The 22,614-nt window shown below is 35.8% G+C and overlaps 1 protein-coding gene across 17 annotated transcripts in view; it reads right to left on the bottom strand.

Moving 5' to 3' along the window:
- LOC310900994 (uncharacterized protein) overlaps window positions 1–22,614 on the bottom strand; it is a 382,517-nt gene that overhangs the window by 184,641 nt on the left and 175,262 nt on the right. For 16 of the 17 annotated variants that reach the window (XR_014585508.1, XR_014585509.1, XR_014585510.1 and 13 more), the window contains 2 exons: window positions 15,434–15,521; window positions 14,642–14,778 (listed from right to left, as the gene is read on the bottom strand). Coding sequence is in view for 8 of the 17 variants with exons in the window: in XM_083839819.1 (XP_083695945.1) it covers window positions 14,642–14,778; window positions 15,434–15,521 (225 nt within the window). In the remaining 9 variants the exon portion in view is untranslated. Of the gene's footprint in view, window positions 1–886; window positions 10,155–14,641; window positions 14,779–15,433; window positions 15,522–22,614 lie in introns of those variants that run through there. The other variant, XM_083839820.1, reaches the window with a different exon arrangement.

Here is a 22,614-nt window from a genome sequence, read left to right on the forward strand (position 1 = left end):
GCAAGATAAGTTTGCTCTCAGTTCTATGTTGCATGTCATTTAGCATGCTACAATATTTCTCTACATTTTCCTATCTTGGTAGTAATTTTGAGTAATCATTACTTCAAGCCTACAAATACACTCTATTTGGTCTTTACATTCCAGTGCTGCAGTGAATACTACACAAATCATGCAAATGTTGAGGACTGTCAAGGACTGGGAAATAAAATAATGGCAGCAAAGCTACTTTTGTGGGAACACTAAGGTGTTGCTGTACAGGCAGCAAGATGTAGGCAAAAGCTGTAGCCATGTTGGAACGTCCATAGGAAAATAGATGAGGAGTACAATCTGGGATTGTTTATTATTATTATTATTCATTTTAAGTAAAAATTAATCACCTGCCAGACAAAGGTTGCATGTCCTCATGCTTCCATTTACAATTCATTGTTCATTATTGTACATTTCCTGATTTAGGAGGGATTTTAAACCTGTTAAACAGTTCACTGCATTGTTAAATTGGCAGTGAGCCACAAAAAATATCAGTTTTATGTCCCATAGCAAAATGAGTAAATAAATAAAAATATATCCCTTTCTAATTTGTGTCACTTGTAATCAAAAGACCAAATAAGAGAAATTTATTAGGGTAAACACTATATGTGGATGGAATTAATACTACATTCATTGGCCTTGTCTAAGAAATTCAATCATGGAAGATGTGCCTAAATTTGCAAAAGCAATTGTAATAAATGATTTAAGTTTTAATGCACCTGATCCAGGGGAAAATTAATTTATCCATAATAGAAAATAAAATAAAATAAAATAAAATAAAATAAAATAAAATAAAATAAAATAAAATAAAATAAAATAAAATAAAATAAAATAAAAGTTTCATTATAATTCTATGCAAAGTAAAGAATGAATACTCCTGAAACGGAAGTAATTATGAATCATTTGAAGATAAGTTTAAATGAACTGTAATGGAATTTCTGTAAGAAAGGAAAGAAATTGACTGAGACTTCAATTCATTAGTGGACTGCATCTAAGATTTATGCATTAGAAATAAATACATTTCTCTGAAACAGGACTGTTTTTCTCCTGAAACAGATAAGAGCCTTTAAAACCTTTTCAAAAAACTAACAGTAAGGATTCTACCCGTCTGTTACTTATTACACTCATGAAACTAAAAGTATAATGGACTCAGTCAGGGATTAGGAGTCCATTGTCCCAAACACTGCACAAGTGTTTCATCCAGACACTCTGACACATAGTTCAGCACCTCAGATCATATAACATTGAATTTAGCAAAGCTCTGGATCCTAGCTTAATTTTGAATACACATGCCAGTACACTCCCAGTTCAGCATAGCAGAAGCCTAATTCCACTATGTCTAATTCCATTTCTATGTCTAATTCCATTTTGTTTCCTACGTTTTCACAGAAAGCGTACATAGCTATATGCCTTACAAAAAGAAATTCTTCCCTTCAGGTTCAAAGATATATATTTACATTTTTAAAACAGATGTAACTATTTAAGAGCTCAAGCAATCAGCACTAAAGCATATCAGATGGCTTAGAAATTAAAGTATATTCACTTTTCTTTCTGTCACAGTTATGCTATAACTACATAACTCAGAATAGCAATATAGTTAATGTGCATGATAATTATCATGATTACAATTAGTAGGACCCAAAGAGACATATAGCTCTAATCTTCTCAAATATTTCATGTTTAGTGCCTCTCCAAAAAGTACCTAAAATGACACTGCAGACTTTCATCTAATTCTTAAAACAATATTTTTATTGTTCTGATATTGTTTCTCCTTCTGAAATATATATTTTCATACATATGTTTACTTAACATCTCAAACAATTCAGTTTCTCATTTGTAGAATACATTCATATATTTAAAATAAAGCACAATCCTAGAAATCTTCACATCAATTAAATTTAACAAAAATAATTCCAATTATTACTCACTTCAATCTAATAAAAGTGGCATTCTATTTGATAGAAACAGCAACAAATAACTTCAATGAAGGTCCTAAACTTTCCCCAGAAGCTCTACCCTTTCATGGTCTTTTGCAATCTGCCATTAAAGTAACCCTTTTCAAATAAAATAAGAATGACTTCCAGAGACAACAGACCCATATGGAGATGGCTCAACCCTCCTTTCCCATATTTTGAGAGCAATCCAACTCCAACTGCTCCATTCATTTCATCCATGCCACAATTCACTGGGATTATGAAAAGAAAATCACTTCCACATTTGAAACCTTATCCACTAAAATTATTGACCAAAAGTCTCAGCTACTCCAGTATTTCAAATATTTTACTTCTTTGACTCAGATGTCACTTTATACTACATCAAGAATTCTTTGTTCTCTTTTAGACAGGACAGCTAATTCTAGGATATGAAGTCCTTTACAGCTGAACAGTCTTTTACAAAAACACCATCTATCATCCAGCCAATAACCTGTATATAAGCCAATATCCAATCCTTCAGAAATTTCCTCCCCAGTTTGTAATTTTATTTCCTTCAAAGACTGCTTGTTCACATAAAAGAGAATTGACTGAGCAATGGATATTCTACCTGGAGAAGGAAACTATTTTCCCTAATCACTCAACAGACCAAATAAAAATTTAGCTTTTCTAATGACTAATCCAAAGAAGGGGAAGGAGACGTAGCTACATGCAAACAAATAAATTCTAGCATGAAAGCAGAGACATATTAAGAAATAACTATATGCAACTTGTTGCAAATAGAAGTGACACTAAAAAAAAGAAATTTACATGAGCATATTTATCCCACTAGAAAAAAATATATATATATATACATCTATATATCACAACAATTACCATAAAAACTTAAGGGTACGTATATAAAAACATTTCAGGCTGTACTAAGGAAAGCTTAGAGTTTGTCTCTGTAGCTGATGTAGCCATCGAAGCTTCACAAAATATATTTCCTAATGTGAGGGAACTAGTTTACAGTTTGGAGAGGTTTCTGTCTCCTGTAGCATATTTGTCATTTTCTTCACTCCTTCTTCATGGCTCACTTCTACTCTATCCATCCTCCAATATGGCTGATGGATCATCACAGTTCTTGTTGCTGTTCCTTATCAACTGTTAGTTAAATGTCACTGGGCCCTCACTGATTTATAGATACTTTAAATTATTGAAGCATTCTTTTACTTGCTTCTTATTAAGTCTGTTTCCTCATATTCCTGGACCCTCATTCACATTTATCTCACTTAGCTGACTCCCGTCTTCTTCTTTTTCTCTCTATGTGTCAAAGACTGAAACAAAGTAGATGCTGAGAATGTCATCTATCTTCATGCGATCTATTATTTAGATTCTTCATTTTAAAGAGAGTGGATGAGTCAGGACATCTTTGATGGGATTAAACTTTCCCTGCTAGGTTGCTTGGTTGTCCATTATAGGTCAAGAGCAACTGTATGCTGACCTCTGTATAATGAGTGAGTCAGTGATTTCAGGTGTTCACAAAAAGATGACAGAGGAATAACTTCTATTATTATGTCACCAACTCAGATTTTACTCAGCTCAGGATGGTTCAAAAGCATTCTTCTGGGTCAAACCTCTCACAGAATTTGAATTTCTGACCATACCAAGATCAGCTAAATAAAAACCTGCAACACAAATGGAGCTAACAACATTTTCAAGAGGGGAGCCTCTTGCTAAATTGAAAAGGAAATTAAACAAAGTTGCAAAACACAATGAGGGGTATTCATCCAGCTATGAGTGGTTGAACTGATATTTTTCATGTTGTAGTTACTTTTTAAAAGATAAAGATTTTTATTTACAACTGCTGGAAATATGGAGTCTGACCTAACCCATTTGTACTAAATTTTATTGAAAGTATAAATAGTTCAGCTTGCAACACCATACAACACCACTGAAACTATCAATGAATGTGAAAGTCCTTTGTATACACAGAAGAACTCTACAAAGACCGTCAGATATCATTGGTCAGGTAACAGTACATAGACAGATGCTGTGAGACAGGAATGATCCTGTCTAACATGAGTAAAGCATTTTGCAGAAAAAAAATATTACTGAGCTTTCACAAGGGTAGAATCCAGAAACCTGTTCTCAAATCTGTTTTTATGTATACATCTATTTCTATAATAATGTTTTTCAGAAAACAGGCTGTTCTGAATTTTCAGCTAGATACTGGCCCTGCCAAAATTATAGTACTGAAATTTAAATATATTTAATCCATAACCATTATATTTAGTATCTTTGTATCCCATACACACAGCAACAGTACTCTCTTACTGTTATACTCTGCAGAGTAGAAGTAGACTTAACCATACTTCTGATTAAAAATACAAAACCATTTATCAAATTGATTTCTTAATCACAAACAAAAAATTGATGAATTTTCTGAGATGGATTAATCTTCACATGACCTTCACGAGTAACAATACAGCAGTTTCTTGGAAAACAATTAAAGTTTAAGTTTAATTTTTAAAAGTTTAAAAAACGTTTATCTTGCAATATTAACATTTTTCTCAGCTCTCTCACTTAGCAGATTCTGTTTTCTGACTTAAGATGCCAAAAGTGGTTTTTGGAATATTTTGAAACCTTTTCATTAAAACATTAAGAGATTATGAAAATGAAATCTGAGATCATAGAAAATGGCAATACAAAATTAAAATCTCCCCATCTGTCTCCTTCATTGTTTGATAAATTCACAATGCAAAATAGCTCTGTTGGGTTGAAGCATGTATATATAAAAATATGTCTACGTGCATAAATGGATATATGTATGTATTATGGTGTACATATATGTATAAAAAACTGGGACTGGTGTCCATTGGTTCACATTACATTAACAGACCCTCAGAATCAGCAGTAATGCACAATCTTTTTTTAAAGGAACTTGATGTTTGATCAACAGTTGCACATAGATTTTTTTTTTCCTCAGCTTTCAGTATGAAAACCTATTTATTCATCCATGTTAAATGAGATGTTTAAGACTGGATAGGAAAATGCATCTGATCTCAAGGTAGTTGGATGAAATGTAGATACATGATGCTGCAAGTGCATTCTATAACAGATAAATATAGAATAAGAAACAAATTTCATTTACTGAGAATGCACTGACTTCTGTAAGAGAAAAGCTGAACAGTATTTGGTCAATAGTTATAGCCAGATTACTAACACTAAAAATGAATATGATATAGGCAGTGGCAGAAATAAATATTTTTATCTATTTGAAATTATTCTGATCCTTACAGAAAAAAAATACAGAATTCCATATAGATTAACACAATATCACATCACTTCTTGTAATAAAAGACATAGACTTTAATTTAACTTGTTCCTAGATAGTGTTTAAGTATTAATCTTTTCTCAAAGTATGTCATAAACATCATTATCTTTATGACCATTCTCAAGGCAGGTAAACAGGGCACAGAAAGATTAGCTGCCAGAATCAGTCACCCAATGGCCATACGGTAGTAAAAGCTCCCTAGGTCTGCACTCTTCTCACTGAACAGTGCTCTTCCCTTAGAAGATCTCTTAGTTACATACCCATCAGTTTTAAAAATACAAGCAAGTCTGGTATTTAAACATGTATCTTACCGGAAAAAAAAAAAATAAAAAAAAAATCTCAAAATAGGAATGGAAATATACACAAAAGAAAGGCTGGAGCAATGAATCTATCACCCATTATCACCCATGAAATGAAGTAATGCGTTTTTTGGTGGGTTTTTGTGTGTGTGTGTGTGTGTGTGTGTGTGTGTGTGTTAAGAAGGCAGCATTAGCACTTTTGGAGATGCAGCTACAAGACATTTCTCTCCTAGAATGTCAGTCTACAGTATTTGTTCTGCTTCACAGGATGTTATGATAACACCAGGATGATGTCTGCCCTGTTTGTCTCAGAAAGCAGTGAGGAGTGGAAGCTTTTTAATTACATCAGTCTTTGTAAAATTAGAACATTTTACAGGGTTTGAAGAAAATAAAAGGAGAAAGGAGAGAAACACAGTGGATAAGGTTTGTGTGGGATAAGAAGCAGTGGCATGGATAAGATGCAAAACTAAGACTGTGACAAGTTTTGATTGTCACAGTTCCCATGACAGTCTTTCTCCCATAATACTGCCCAGAGTTCTAATTTAAAAAATTATATTCTTTTTAGCTAAAATTCTCCCTCCAGTTTCAGTTGGCTGGGACATTTTTCTTTCCTTCTGATGTGAACTGCATGCAGAGTTAAAATGAGCGGTGTTAAGCAGCTGTTCCATTTAATTCAAGGCAGGTTGCCATTGACAGATCATATTGCATTACACTGAGGGCCACTGAACTGAGAATCAGGGGTGAATAGCTGGAGTGAGTATCTAACCCCAGCGAATCAACAGCAAAACTTCTTTTTGTATCAGTTAGGGTAGGATTTGATAACTTTGACATTGCTATAGACTTTCAGCAAGTCACTGAACATTTCTATTTCCATTTCTTGCCTTTTCTACTTAATCCATCTTTTATGAAAACTGCTGCTTATATTATGATAATATAATACCTAATACAGCCAAGTCAGTCCTGATCTCAAACAACCATCAGGGTACTACTGGGTGGTGCATATTATATTTAATTACCAAGCCCACAGAAATGTTTAACATCATATGTACTGGCACACCATGACCCAGTGCATATCTTGTCAGAGCAGTAATTCCTCAGGGTTCTCAGTCCTGCTCTGGATCTGCAAAAAAGGCAGACATGGTAGCAAGTTCCTACCAGTGGTTGCCTGAAGACCCCAAGAGAAGACCCCATCAGAAAAAAAAATGATCCAGAAAAAGCATTGATCCATAAGAGGTTTGTACTGCCAGAAGAAATAGGACAGAGCTCCATCTGTTTGGCTGCACCTGCCAAATGGAGAATGTCCTCTTTCTAAAGACTTTGCTTTTTGGCCAGAGAGCAAGCAGCATACCAAGAGGCAAACCATGCCGAATACAGCTGGATGATATAGCAAAATGGACAGCAGGTTGCTGAACACATGAGACTACAAAGAAAAACATGAAGACAAAGGCTAGCCCCCACAGTCATTAGGCTACAGAAAAGGGCAAGCTACACAAGCAGACAATGGGCATATTTAGACCCTTATTGAGCTTTTATTATAGGTAGTAGAATCCTATTTCAGGGAACTGTAATCACCATTGAAATAAGCATGTAATCACAGAGGGACATGGCTAACTTGAGTGCTTGCCACTCCTTAAAATGATCTTATTTTTTTTCCCTGGTAAAAAAATAAAAATAAAAATATCAGGAATGTGAAGCTGAGTTACCTGAGCTGACTGTAAATGCCAAAGGGTTGTAAAACAAGACAGGCTTCAAATTATCCATTTCACAAATGATAAGGAGTTCTAAATTTACTGAACCTCAGGCATAAATGGAAGAGCAAGACACAATCTCTTAATTCCTGGTATCAGCAGAACAGTTTCAGTGACCATCCTGAGTTGAAAATGGGCAGAAAAAAAATTATATATATATATATATATAAAACCTAGTAGAAAAAGACAGGTGGTGAATGGAGCAGCACTATTTCATTTGATTTGAAGTCCAACAAACAGATTTACAATTTCTTTTTCCCCTTTCAGGCTTCTATTGCAGTTACTTCTGAAATTGACAGCCTAAAAAGTACATTCCAAATTAGTTTAGATTGCTAATTTTATGCTTTATTTCTTACTCTTTGATTTTCCTCTTCACTCTTTAGCCATAAACCATTATCCCAGACTAAAATGTTTTAACTTCTTATAAGAACAATATAAGCATCCTTCAGCCTCACTATATTAACCTATTTGAAAGTATCTTGTATTTGCCTGCTTGTATTTGATATTTGTTCCTATTTACCTCACTGCATATCTGTCTGGTATTTTTCTTCCTCAGTGTAAACCTGGTTTGTTATTTGTAAATTAGTTTGGTAAAAATACACATCATAAAATGTCAAAAGCTATGTTGATAGATATGGCACTAATGTAATTAATCAAGGAAAAATTTAAGCAAGTAAGATGGCATCACCAAAGATGAGCTTCAAAATCATCACCTACACAATAAATAAATAAAAAAATAAATAATAATAAAGTGGAATTTTCCAAAATACTATTTCAGCTATACTAAATCCATGTAGTGAACAGTCTCTGGTGCTGAAAACCTCATTTGATGTATGGAAGGTGGTTGAAGGGACATTCTTTCCCTTAGGCTATTATTTGAAGAAAAGCTGCAATAAAACTTCTTGCTTCCTGGTGTGCAAGTGAGCTCAGAATTACCCCAAGCATGGTATTTTGTCTTCCTTAGACACAAAGTTCACTGTACAGCTCTGTGAGAAATTAATTACTATGCAGAAAAACATCAGTAATGACATCCATATATAATATTCCATGTGGAATCTCAGATAGTGCTTAGGAGTTCATTTCATCTCTTGATCAGAAAGGGCTCCGTTTTTTGAATAGAAATTACAGGTGAAACTTATCTAAACCAAAATTACCCAGAATGGTTGAAGCACTGTGTTTGCTTGCACATAACATCATTTCAGAGAGTTCTCTGCCATGGAGGACTACATGGAGAGTTCTAGGAGTGATTACAGGAGGGCACAGCCAGATTTGTACAATCCCTTACACAGATTCAAGATAACTCCAAAATATTTGCCATTCTCCACCTGGAGCAGCTCAAAATTTTAAAATGGGATGGTTTGTTTTTCAGGTACCCCAAATATTAAGACTACTTAGTTCAATGCCAACTCAGCCATTCACAGGGAAAGGAGTTAGACTCCTTAGCAACTCCTACAACATGCGGATCTAAAATTACAGCATCCCAAATGTTCCTGTTGCTTGTATCTGCATTTTCCTTCAGTTAATTCCAGAGGTAAAGAAGCAGTTTAAAATTTCATCCCAGATGTAAGTTCTGTGTTTTTGGCTCAGCTGCACCTAAAGCTGTGAAAAACTCAATATTAAGGACAGCAAGCTCATTCAGAAAAGAACAGCAGTGCAAATTAATCTTTGTTTGGCTTGTGCCTTGCTTGTGTACCAGGAATACATGTTATTTAATTTGCACATTTGGTCTTCCAAAAATCCTAGACTTCTTTCTCAAAATTTTTGGAAATTTTTAAAATTAATTTGGCAACATTTTTCTAGTAAAGCTTCAAGAAGGAAAATATAACTATTTTCACACTTCTCTCAATGATCAGCAAAAGCCCAGAAGCATGAATCTACTGTAAGTAGATCACCAAGAAAAAGAAAAAAAAAAAAAAAAACCATGATTATCAAGCAGTGATTAAATCATGCATCTTCTTGTGCTACAAACTAGCTTTTTTGGCCTACTTTTGACATAGAAGATATCACAAGAAAAGCAAAGATCGAATCCCTTTTTCCTACCCATTTGGTATCTGAATGAGTCATCTCCTTTCCCAAATTCTGCATTCATCTAATATAAGATTCTTGGCCAATTATAGAGCTTTCTCTCACGAAAACTTTGGTGCAACTAACATTCTCATAGAGATATACCAAAATCATCCTCAAATTGCTGCCTACATTAAGTGTTGCCATCATGTTCACTGAAAACAGGTTTCATAGACACTTCTTGATTCAAGCATTTTGTTGAAATAGTACTTGTAGCAACTGCCTCACAAAGAATGCTAAAATATATTGATTATAATATAATAAATCTGAAACCTTCGAAGCAGTGAGCTTTATTATCCTCAGATTTTATCAGTCTGGGATAACTATGTTAAGTCCTGAGAATGAATTTCATTATAAAAATTAAGCTGCAATCAGTGCAGATCTAGATAGAAATACAGAAATTGTTCCTTTGTACATCACTGTGCCTAGGTATTAGGAGTCTAAGAGCCACACATGGATCATGGACAGTTCAGAAGTCTATATAATAATAGGCCTGACTGAAAGCTGTAGGACATTATGGCTTGGTTATCTGTATAAACTTCCCAGCCTGACACTTTGTCAGTGTTCTTATTGGTAAACTATGCATATTGGTAAACTATGCAATTAAGAAACCTCCATAAAAAGCAAAATTTTCAATAGTTCTTACAATATGGAGAAGAACTTGATGAAAAAAGAAAGCCTTGGAGCAATGCAGTTTACAAAGCAGCCCAGTATCTTCAATTCCATGGCTGATGCAGTTAGGTTTGCACAGAGTCAAGGCAATATAGGCCTGCAGTAGGAAACAATCTGAGAGTGAGGCAAATTTTACAGTTTGCTTGTTGCCTGTCTCTAATTTCCCCTTTTCATTAAATATAGCCTTTAAAAGACTTCAGAAAGCTATCCTGCTTTTATTAAAACATATTTTACAAGGTGCATGTATGTACTTAGGAATACAATACACTTCTGCATTCATCAACACTGAACAACCCATCAGTCCTTGCAATGAAAAAAGAAAAAACACAACAGGCCTCAGGTAGATTTTTCCTAACTATTTTGAAGAATTACATTTATGTGAACACAGTGAACATGTATGTCAAAGAGGATAGATTAGCATCGTTATTTTCAATAATGCATAACTGCACCTTCAGCTTTATCCACTTTTCCCAAGCAGTTTACATAGTGCTTTTTATTTCACAGATGCATCACCCACTGCTATATGTATCCTAATGCTCATTGAGCAGAGATGTCTACATGGGATATTTAATATACAAAATAAAACATACAAATATAATGCTGCGTGAAAAAAAAAAAAATAATCTTAAATGTGCATTACTTTTCAGTATGGAACAATCGTCCAGGAGTGTTCAAAACTGACTTCCTCACAAGAACTGTTTTAATTTTTGCCTTGAAAACTCTATACAATAAATTTTTAGCAGAGTCTATTTGAAAGAATGCTGGTGTGCAAAACCTACATTTAATGTGGAAACATGAAATAGGAGAAAAAAGAAACAGCATTTTCTAACAGCACGGTTCCGGTTTGTCCAGAAAACAAAAATAAAAACAAACGAACAAAATTAACTATTTAGAAAATCTCATTGGGAGAGCTTACCAATGTAATTCTTAATTCCAGGTGTTTGGGACAAAACAGTCTTCTCCTAGGTTTCATGGAATTAATCAAACTACCTAGAATGTCTCATCTAGTAAGGATTTTCCATTTATAACTGTCTAGAAATGACACATTGTCTGGAAATGACAAGCATCTGAGGAGTTCTGGCATGGAGGACGTGTCATTCTTACAGTATACAATGGTATATTCCAATCCACTGCTGTTAATCACTATATCTTTTCTTTTTTGACCGACCATCGAGGAATAATCTATAAATATGCAAGACAGGTTTTAAGAACATACTACAGTTATTCCATCTACATGATTTACTTGGGAACATTTTAATATCTGCCTGCAAAATTCTTGCAAGCCCTCCATATTAAAATTCTGCTTACAGAGCGTTAATGGACAGGTATTAAAACATTAAAATAATTAAGTCATTGATACAATTCAGTGGAGTCAAAAGGTTTCCTTAAATTGCTTTATAATTTAGAGCAGGAACTTCATTAATCAGAAACAAATGAATGTAAGATCCATCAAAGAGAATGTTATGGTGGGAGCAGTAATTTATTGTGACAGATCTTTATTCTCTGCTAGATACTTTGCCTAAATAAAATGTTATCACTGTACTTGAGCAGCAGCAAAAGAAATAATGCAGGAAAACTTGGCAGCAACCTGTTTGACACAGAAATTCACAGGTCTATTCCTAGATGGTCGGGATCCTTGCACTATCTTCAGGATTCATACATTCAGTTTCAAATACAAGTACAAACTTGCAGTTAAACCAACAGTGCAGGGACTTGTCATTATTCACAAAAGCTAGCTTTTCATCTGATCCCAAAAAAACTTATATTTTGAGAGCCAAAGGTAATTGCAGAAGGCTGGTCAGGCGTTTTGCATATGTGGCCAATATTCACTACATTCCTTTCACTTACTGAAATAATATATCACATTTATCAGGTTTATGAACTTTCAAACATGCAAAAAGGAAAGATTAAGAACATATCAAATCTGAACTACATTTAGTAATATTTGATTAAGGATCAACACATGTAAAAATTAGATGAAGTTTCTACAACTGAAATAGAATTTAGCCTTTAATTTAATAATTCAACTAATTTAATGTGAAGAATAATTACTATTGGAATTTCATAAACAGGTCTAAAAAGATGGCTGTCTCATTGGTCATAAACCTTAATGAGCACTTTGTAGCAAAGTCAAAATCAGATCTAGGAGCTCACACAGATTAATTTTTTATTTTTTTTTTGCCACAGACCAAGATAGCAGGTAGAATCTAAATCTTTGGAGAGTAATTCCTCTTAAATAAACATGAGCTCTGAATTGACATTACATACAATTACTCCCTTATAATATCTCCATTTACATCTTTCTTTCCCTTCCTTCTCAAGAAAAGAGGACAAGTTGTAGGGCTTTAATTAACAGTGTATTCAGTACCTGTGACATGGTCCAAAATCATACATTTTCAAAATCATAGAATGGTAATATTATTACTACATCAATCAAATTGAAAGGTAGATCTCTCTGCCTGGAAAATCTGCCCTTCCAGCAAATCAAAAGTGTAACAACAGCTACCTTTTTTTTCTTTTTTTTTTTTTTGAGGGGGGGCGAGATGTTCCTTTCATTTTTTTTTTTTTTTTGAACAGTTGCCTTGCCTAGTATGCAAAAGTTTAATATCAACTATTTGTCTCTACAAGACTGTTTCTTACATTTCACATTCTGAATTTCTTTTTGACTTGCCTATGACTGCTGCTCTATTATGTTAAATTGCTTATGATTCTTGCATATGATGCTTTGTTTCAAAACCAGTGATCTTGTTCAGGAATAGCTGCTTTACTTCACACTTGAATCTGGCATATATGCTTTGCATCCCCTCATTTTCAGCATGGCACCAGAGCCTACACAGCTCATGGACAATACAATTTGCAATGGGTTGTAGAGCTTCGGCAAACATTAAGTTCTAATGTAAGATCTTTAAATTCCCAATGTTTTGAAGTATGATTAAATCTACAGAAAACAGAGTTCACAAGAAAAACTCAGTGTGCATGGATATCTCAAACATCTCTCAAAGGTGCAAGATGAGTTAACCCAGTATTTTGTTCAGTACAATGGTTATTTATGACAAAAACAGAAGTAAAATGGCAGGAATGAAAAGGAAAATGAAAAGGGAAAGGAAGAGGAAGAGGAAGCAGAAAAAAGAGCTGGTAATGTGGTTAAAAATACCTGACTCATGCCATCATTCTTAGCTGTAGTCTAGCAATGCCAGCATTTTAGTTTTAATACTAAATTTAGCATCAAAGCTCTTTGAAGTTTATACAGCACCAAAATAAACTGTTAGCAAACTGAGAAGATGGAATTGAAATACACAGCCAGGAGTTAAAAAAAACAGTAAACACAATGTGCATCATCTATTGCCCAACAACTTACAGGTGCATACAAGGAAAAGTACAGCAAGTAAATATCCACCTACTTAACCAGTTTATTTGGAAGAGATATTTTTTTCCCTTCTAATTTTCAAAAAGATATCACAGAATATTTTTCCCTAAGATGTTTTTTAAAATATTGTTTTTTTCTTGCAACAACCATCTCTGCACAGCAACAGCTACCACACTTCGGGAAAAAACACCCCACAGATGGCTAAAACAGTCACTTACTTCATAATGCAGTTAAACACTACATGTACTGAATACAGCAATAAAAGCAAGCCCTAATCCTCCAGAGATTTATTCCTTGTTTTTAAGTATAAGAATATGTGAGCCATCCTAATTAACTCATTAAGATGTCCACTTTAAGGTAATTGAGACTATACTGTACATTAAAAATTAGAAACCTACTTAAGTTTTTCCATGTTTAAGTAATATGGTATTTTGCACTTATTAAAAATGAAATATGCATATATATATATCTTAAAAGAATTCAGTATATAGCAAAAGGTAATTTTCTGTGTGTGACTGTCCATCCAGACCTGATACCACATGCAAACAGATGGAGAAACAAACATACATTTATTTATTTATTAGCTATTTCATTAGGATGTTAGCAGTAAACTAAGAATGAGCAAAAAATGCAACCCACCCTCCACAACTTCTTTTGTTAGTTTCAGCCTCTGGATGCATTTTAGAAGAAGGCATTGTAGGTCATCTTTACCTAGGATTGCATTTGTACTTTGTTTTTACACAGCTAGCATGGTAGGACTTTATTCACTGAAATGAGAACATGGATGACAAGAGTCCATAAAGAAAATGTTTCAAAGTTAAAAATAATTTCATTCCTTTTTGGATAGGCATTTTCATGCCAGGTTCTCAGAATAACTTTGTTATCACCATCACTTATTTTGTATAAACTAGACTGGTATAAGCCTCTACAGTAAAGAGAAGAAAACTGTCATTGCCACAGTAAATAAAGTACCCATATTTTAGAAACTCTACATTGTATCTTACTATTTTATCAGTGCCATCGTGAGTACAGTATTCACATATCACCTGAGCCCACTGCCCTTTGTGCTGTAAACCCATCACAGAACTTGCTATCAGAAGCACATTTAACATCATCTGATTATCCAAACTGAAGATCTGGACATTTACCTGTCTTTTGTACAACCCTCAGAAGCAGGGAAGATCAGATTGTTCTACAGACACTGAACAACAACTTACAGATTGCAGTGGGACTCCTGATTCAGTAAAATCCTCACCCTGAAGTGGCATACAAAAAAGAAATGTCATGCCAATGAGGCAGAAACTGATGCAGTCATCTCTTCTGGTGACATGTGCTGGTTTCCTTCCTGAAGTAGCTATTAACCAGAACAAAAGTTAACGTCTGTTAGTTTTTAGGCATGAGGCATAAGAGGCATAGATAACGGATAGCATGTTCCTATAAATAAAACAGTCTGATTCAAGAGGCAATTAGATAATTAATTTTCACTATTGTGTATACAGTAGTAGCCTTGTGGGTTAGCTTGCTCTGTATGGCTCAAAAGCTTCTTTTTCTGCCACTTCATAGGAGGGTAATTTTGACTTTAGCGTTCTCCTGTGTTTTCCTGACTAGGTACACTCCCACTTGTTAATACTGGAGTTGTTACCACACTTTGAGTGAGGAAGATGCTTTTTGGAAAGGATAAAGATTTTTTAATTCTTTGTTACTGATTCTGCTTTAAAAGTAAGACCTGGCTGCCCAAGATGATGCCTCTTTCTGTGTTCCCTGAGTTCACTTGCCTGAGGCACATTCTTGCCAGGTATTGTAGAGTCAGGACTTCTCTGGGCAGAAAACAGGTCATTCTCAGCAAAGATAGAAAATTCTATTCCAGATTTATACAGAGAAGGACTTAGCTACACAGGTTCACATAGCCCAGGTATCATCTGTCTGAACTGGGGGAACAGAGGCTGAGTAGAGTTTTTGGCAGGCAAGTTCTTTTGACTAATTGTTTAGAAAAAGCCACAAAATGTTACCTTCCTTGTCCAATGGGTGAAGAAGAATCTCAACCAGAATCACAGCAGGTGGGGCTCTGGAAGAACTTTCTCTTCTCCGGTTTATTCCCTGGAATAATGATTAATATTATGAGTAATAAATTCCGTAGTTATCCCACTCTCCTACAGTGTCCACCATTTTTGATAACTGACTTCATGAGCAATCACTTTTGCTCTTTATTTGACCTATGTCCACAACACCTCTGTTTGGGAGCTGCTGAAAATTCTAAAAAGCACCATTACAACCCCTCCATGTACACCCTCCAGCTCCATAGCAGATGGTCCCAAAACAAGGCTGTGAACCAAAGCCACAATAGGAACATTACTGGCTTAGGGTTTTTTCAGTGAACTTATTTACAATAAGCAGCTGTAACACATCCGTGTGAAGGATCCAGGCCACTACTGACTTGCCACTCCTCTTTCATACATACAACATCACACCGAGGCACAGAATGGCTCTCAAGCCACTCTGAATGATGCTTTGTGAGACAGGATCTCATGTCCTGAGGAGAATGCATTCCTGGCTCTCAGGTGTGGTCCTGTGGATGCCTCTTCAAGCACAGCAGCTGGACTGTGACTATTTAAACTAATGATCCTGATCGTTTTGCAGCAGTAACCTGTCCTGCTATGTCCTTGTGCCATCTGCAAACACTACCATCGATTTTATGATTGTCATCCACATCTTTAATAAAATGATTACCTTGCTCTCTGCTTCCATTTTATTGTCCTAGCATTGACCGCTTTGACCTTCATCTCAAGGTGCTGGAGTTGGTAAGGATACCTGTCACAAAGCCAGAGACAGCGAACGTGGCCTGTTAACCCTTGGTTACATCACTAGTTTAGAGCACTTACTGATCTCTTTGGTAGGACTGTTTCCACGTTGACTTGTACTCTGCTAAGCTGCATGGTGCTGCCAAGGCACCAACTTAAAACTGAATGAACCTGGCCTAGACCCATGTGGATGCTTTGACCAGCCCCAGTCTCTCATGGCAAAGACCAGGAGTTTTTCTAGCAAGACTGACTTTCCATGCCAAAAGCCATTAATTACAGTGTTTCGCCAACACTTAGCTGTAGAAAATCAAATTATTCTTCTCATCATTTGATATGGGTTTCTGGCTTTCCTTTCTCAAATGCTCACAGTGATTTTGTAATCCCCCAGTCACTTGGGATTTTCCAAGTTTTCAAGACATTCTAAATCTCACCATTCACGACTCAGCCAGCTTTCCAGCTAGTTCCCTTGGGAGCCCCAGGCTGAGGCTTCCCAGCATGCCGATTCAAAAATATTCAGTGTTATCAGACATCCTGCCTGCACCCTCCTCAGTGGAAAGTGACAGTTTCTCCACGGACACCCAGCCAGGCTGGAGCAATACATGGATGAACACTGCCAGATTTGCAAAGAAAAGCTTCCCAGAAAGGTGCATACAACCTTTGACTCTACATTCCAGTTTGCTGATTCAGTATTCTTTAAATTAATGTAAAATAATGAATAAACTCTTGTATTCTGAAGGGAATATTCTATTGTGAAGAGAACAGAAAGACACTGATGCAAATGCCACGCTACTTCACTCGAAACAGGAAGGGGTTGCTGGTATAAGAACTTGAACAAATTTGTGAGATAATGATCTCAAGTATAAAGATGAAATGTTACAACCAGATACTAGGAGGCTACCGCACCTCAGTTTACCTTGGTACAAGCATTCTTACAAGGAGAGCTTTTGTTAATCCATAATTCCTGCTCTTTTATTGCTACCTGCTGGTTAGAACAGTTCATCACACTACTCTGTTACTATGCTACTTGTTACTATTTTCCCTGACTAAACTCAAAGTCTCAATGTTCATTTTAAAGTAGAAGTAATCCCTTCACATGAAGAACTTCTGAAAAATCCTAATGCCTCAGGGAATTTTATGCTATCAGATTCAGAGAGACAAGTTTTTTTTGAGAAACAAGATGAAGCTTGAAATGCATTGCTTCATCATCTTCAAAATGGAGCATGAAATTAATTTCTGACATCAAGCATTTCTCGTATTAACTCTAAGATACAAAGAATAAGGTAGAAGCAGAAAAAGAAAAGAAGTAAAGATAAAACATTGACGATGGCAAGAAGAAAAGAAAGTTCAAGAAACAAAAATTTGGAAAACTTAAATTTACAAGATAAATTTGGAAAAGACATCTAATACCCTCAAAGAAGTAAAATCAAATAATTGCCTTTTTATGATATTTTCCCCTTTTTTTATCCTCCTAGACATGACCAAGAGAGACAGGCTTTCTTGCCAGCCTGGCAAAATCATCCGTTACTAGCTATATGCTGGTTCCAGCTCTACCACTAATCTGCCCTTCAGTTCTATCCCAAAAGCCATTAAGAACACAATTAATCTGCATCACCCAACTCTGCAAACGGATAGAGCCATAACTGTCGCGTTTCCAAATGAAGACAATTTGAGATAAAGGGATGCAGCATGACTTGTTTTGAAACAAGTGTGTATGTGTTTAGAGCAAAGAAAGGGAAGAAAGATGTGACTGAACACTGCCTGGGAGCATATACAGTAAAGGAAGGAGTCAACGAAGAGACCAGGTCAGGGAGTATGTATTGGCAAACATAATTTCCACCTTCTTTGAAAAGCAAACTTTTCAGAATAAAAAAGGACTAGAAATAATGATTACATTACACACAAGTATTTCAGATAGTCTTCACACAAGTCTGGCTCTTAAGCATTGTAAAATTTCCCCTTAAGCCACAGAAAAGAGTGCCATGTACACCTCTCTTCCAGTCTCATTTCTCTCCATTAGTATGGGAGAGACAGCCTATAACAGAAGCGAAAACATTATACTAATGACTCTTAAGGAAATAGTTATAAGACTTTCCAGTAGCAGTGTGACAAGAACCTTCTTTAAACATTTAGGTCTTCTATATTTTTAGAATATCTTTGATTTGTTTATATTCCATTTACTTGTTAATGACCTAGAAATATAACATATATATATATTATATAATGCTGTACATATAGTATCTAACACTGCATTACAGTACTTTTATTTTTTAAGCCTTTCTTTGAATTCCTTATTTTAATCTTGTGTCTAGGGACCAAGAAAGCTGACGTGCCTTTCTTAGTAGTAATGTACCAAGAAACTGCCTGGATCTAAAGAAATGAAAAGCATTCTTCTACAATCTAATTTAAGTAGGTGTGATAGAACATGCATATTTTAAGGCAATAAAAAATTAGTAACAGAGACAATCAGCTGCTTTTGCCATGACAATAGCTTCCTTATTTACAGTTTTAATAATGAACCATGATGGAACGATACTTCTATTTCTACAACACCAAATAAAATTCCCTGAAGAGCTAATCCTATAAAACAATAATTGCTTGTTCAAGTTAGAAATTTAGATTCTCAATACTTCTAAAGAAAGTCAATCACTTGGAAGTTAAGCATGGTCATAAGAGACTGAACTGGGAATGAACTACAGCAGCTCTATTACTTGTTAATATATGTGCAGAATTGTGCCTCAGATTATGATGCATCTGTTTTCCAATAACATCCAGTTTTCAACATAGAGCTTTGTTGAAAAAGAAATTCATTATATGGCAGATTTTGATATTTCACAATTTGATTTTTTCCCCATAAGCTTAAACCACTTGTCAGCATAACTGACAGGGAAGTTATAGGAGGAATTGTTAACAAAACCTGACTAGTTCTCTCTTGTATTTAGAGTGAAGTAGAAGGCTGTATCCAGTTCATATGATGTTGTGGACAGCACAAAACAATTGCTATTTGTAACTGGTTTTGATAGGAAGAATTTCTGCCTGGCCGAGAAGGACCTGGGAATACTGGTTGATAGGCAGCTGAATGTGAGCCAGCAGTGTGCTCAGGTGGCCAGGAGGGCCAACGGCATCCTGGCTTGTATAAGAAGCAGTGTGGCCAGCAGGTCTAGGGAGGTGATTGTCCCCCTGTACTCGGCTCTGGTGAGGCCGCACCTCGAGTACTGTGTTCAGTTTTGGGCCCCTCGCTACAGGAAGGACATCGAGGTGCTCGAGAGAGTCCAGAGAAGGGCAACGAAGCTGGTGAGGGGTCTGGAGAACAAGTCTTACGAGGAGCGGCTGAGGGAGCTGGGGTTGTTTAGCCTGGAGAAGAGGAGGCTCAGGGGAGACCTCATCGCTCTCTATAGGTACCTTAAAAGAGGCTGTAGAGAGGTGGGGGTTGGTCTATTCTCCCACGTACCTGGTGACAGGACGAGGGGGAATGGGCTAAAGTTGTGCCAGGGGAGGTTTAGGTTGGATGTTAGGAAGAACTTCTTTACTGAAAGGGTTGTTAGGCACTGGAATGGACTGCCCAGGGAGGTGGTTGAGTCGCCATCCCTGGAGGTCTTTAAAAGACATTTAGATGTAGCCCCTAGTGATATGGTTTAGTGGAGGTCTTGTTAGCGTTAGGACAGAGGTTGGACTAGATGATCTTGGAGGTCTCTTCCAACCTAGACGATTCTGTGATTCTGTGATTGTGTGATTCTGTGAAAATATGAATTTTTGCACTAAGCATGCAAAATTGGTTTTGGATAATTTCTCATCAACAGATGCATTGGTTGTAAATGAAGAGCTTACTATGCCACTAATTTTATTTTAAGAAATTCTGGAAAACGGAGGCAGTTCCAAAGAACTGGAGGAGTGCCATCTTTAAAAGGTGTAGGAATATTAATAAGCAATGAATACCAGTTGGTGTCTCACAGAAATATGTCCAATAAGACAGTGGTGACTTCTGCTAAGGATTACTGAACAAAGAATTACAAAATGAGTATTACTGCTTTGATTGCTAATATCCAATTTGTTGACATGCAGATTTCTACAAGCCACTTGATTTAACACAAGATAAATCTTTATTTAAAAATTAACGTTATAGATTTAACAGAATATCTATTAAAATGGATTGAATACTAACTCACTGACAGATTTTAAGAACCTATTAATGGGAAGATATTGATGAATGGAAACATTTCAAGCATGACCTTACAGGCTATATCTGTACCATGTGAACTTCTGTGTTTACACTGAAACATGCATATTGCACTGTTAACACAAGTTCATCCACCCCAATTCCTCTGTAATTTTTTTTTTTCTTTTTGCAGGATCCCACTCCATCCCTTCATCTATCTCACATGACTCTGTGCCTCAACCCCAGATCCTTTTTTGCATATGTATTCCCAATCATGTTGCTTTCTGCTATTGTGTTCAGTGAAGCATTTTATTGGCCCTCTGCACCCCTGAGAAAGGATTAGATGAAGAAGGCAGTGATCTGAGCAACCCTAAATCCATCTTCAGCAATGGAGGAAGTTACAGCCATCCTCAATTCACTTTGATGTCAAATTAGTCTACAGCAGCTGCAAAGTCTCCTTTTTTAGAAGGTACTATGCTGGAGAAAGTATGCTACAAGTTATTGCTGAGACCATATTAATCTTCAGATATAGGATAAGAAAAAGAGAATGAAAATGTTCTCTGCATAAAGAATATCCCTTCCAAAACATGTACTGTAATCTGATACTTTTCTTGCAGCAGTAACACTCTTGCTACAAGGCATTTGTTCGAGTGCACATCACTCCCTGTTTTCATGCATCACTAGGTGATCAGTTTGATAATGAGGTAATTATCACCATAATTCTGAATGATAAATATTCCAGAGTGGTATGTACCACAGATACCTCTCATGCCCTCAGCAAGTCTGCATGACACCATCTAGTTCTGTAGTCATTGTAGATTAAATTCATATTTCCTTCAATGTCCATCTTTGAGGTCCTCTGCCTACATCAACAACAAGAGGACTAGCCCATTATATAGAAAAACTCGAATCACTGAATTTGGTTTATCAATAATCCATTAGACATCTTTCTTTTTCACAACTCTAAACTATTTGAAGAGGACACATGAGCATTCTCTTCTCATCAATGACAGCCAACTTAATATTAACAGAGAGCCGTGTGTACCATGAATAATGACATCTATTTCCTCATAAGGATTTTGAATCACTAATTAGGAATAAACCACTGCAGGATTTCTTTGCAGTTTAAGTGTGGATCTGGGAGATGCTACATGTTTCTCCAACTGCCTATGGTCCATTTCTCTCATTTTCCCACTCACCTTCAATCTCAACACTGTGACATATCCAACAGGTATACCTGATGTACCTAGCAGGAGATATTTAGCATATCAGGAGATGTCTAGTTTATCTCCTCTCTACCTAGCTGTCTGGTAAAATCCCTCTCCTAGGAATTCACAAGGATGTGAACTTCATAGAAGTGTCTGACAGTTAGTTGCAACCTGGCTTGGATGAAAAAGTAAAAAGGGAGACTCAAAACATGACCCAAAAACTTGAAAATAGTTTTCACAATTCAAGAGTTAAGAGGTGCAAGATAATCAGTTGACTGACTGGAAGTTGAGAGGTGTACATAGGAACTTCTGCATGGAGAAAATACTTGACAGGGAGAGGAAAGAGAAACAAAATTTGTTCTCTTGGCTAACAGCCCTCTTCCGCAAAATAAAGTGAAACAGGAGTTGAGCATGCCTCTCCCTGGCTTGTTCCCTACCTCTATTAGCAGACTTAACATCCCATCTCTGTGAGACAGTTCTTAGCCCTCTGAAGCTTAGGGCATCAGAATGGCTAAAGCTAGGAAAAAAGACAGTGCAAAATATGTAAAGAAAAAAAAAGTCACACCAGAAAACTGGAGTTACTCTGGGATTTATTTATTTTTTCCAGACATCTGCAGAGAATAAAGACACATATCTTTGGATTTGAATCATTCCTCATATTGTTTTAGTTGCTGATAACACAAATACTAGATGAAAACAGAAACAGGCTCTAAACATTAGATTTTTATTTTCTGCCTCAACTGTGTTTACTGTTAAAGGTATTAATCTATTATGGCAACCTAGAAATATTATTCTATAATAAAAGCTTTATTAGAATGTGATCATTTTCTGATACTCAAGTTCATATTGGATTGATGTTTCCATTAGAAATCCCACTTTTCCATGGTCCCTGCAAAACTTCTAATTGTGTCGAGCCATGATACATGAGCTCCAAAAAGGTCTCAGAAAAAATCAGGGTTTCTTTTTCTTTTTCTTTTTCTTTTTCTTTTTCTTTTTCTTTTTCTTTTTCTTTTTCTTTTTCTATTTCTATT

This window comes from Anser anser (assembly GCF_964211835.1).
Source record: "Anser anser genome assembly, chromosome: 5".
NCBI classification, from domain to species: domain Eukaryota; kingdom Metazoa; phylum Chordata; class Aves; order Anseriformes; family Anatidae; genus Anser; species Anser anser.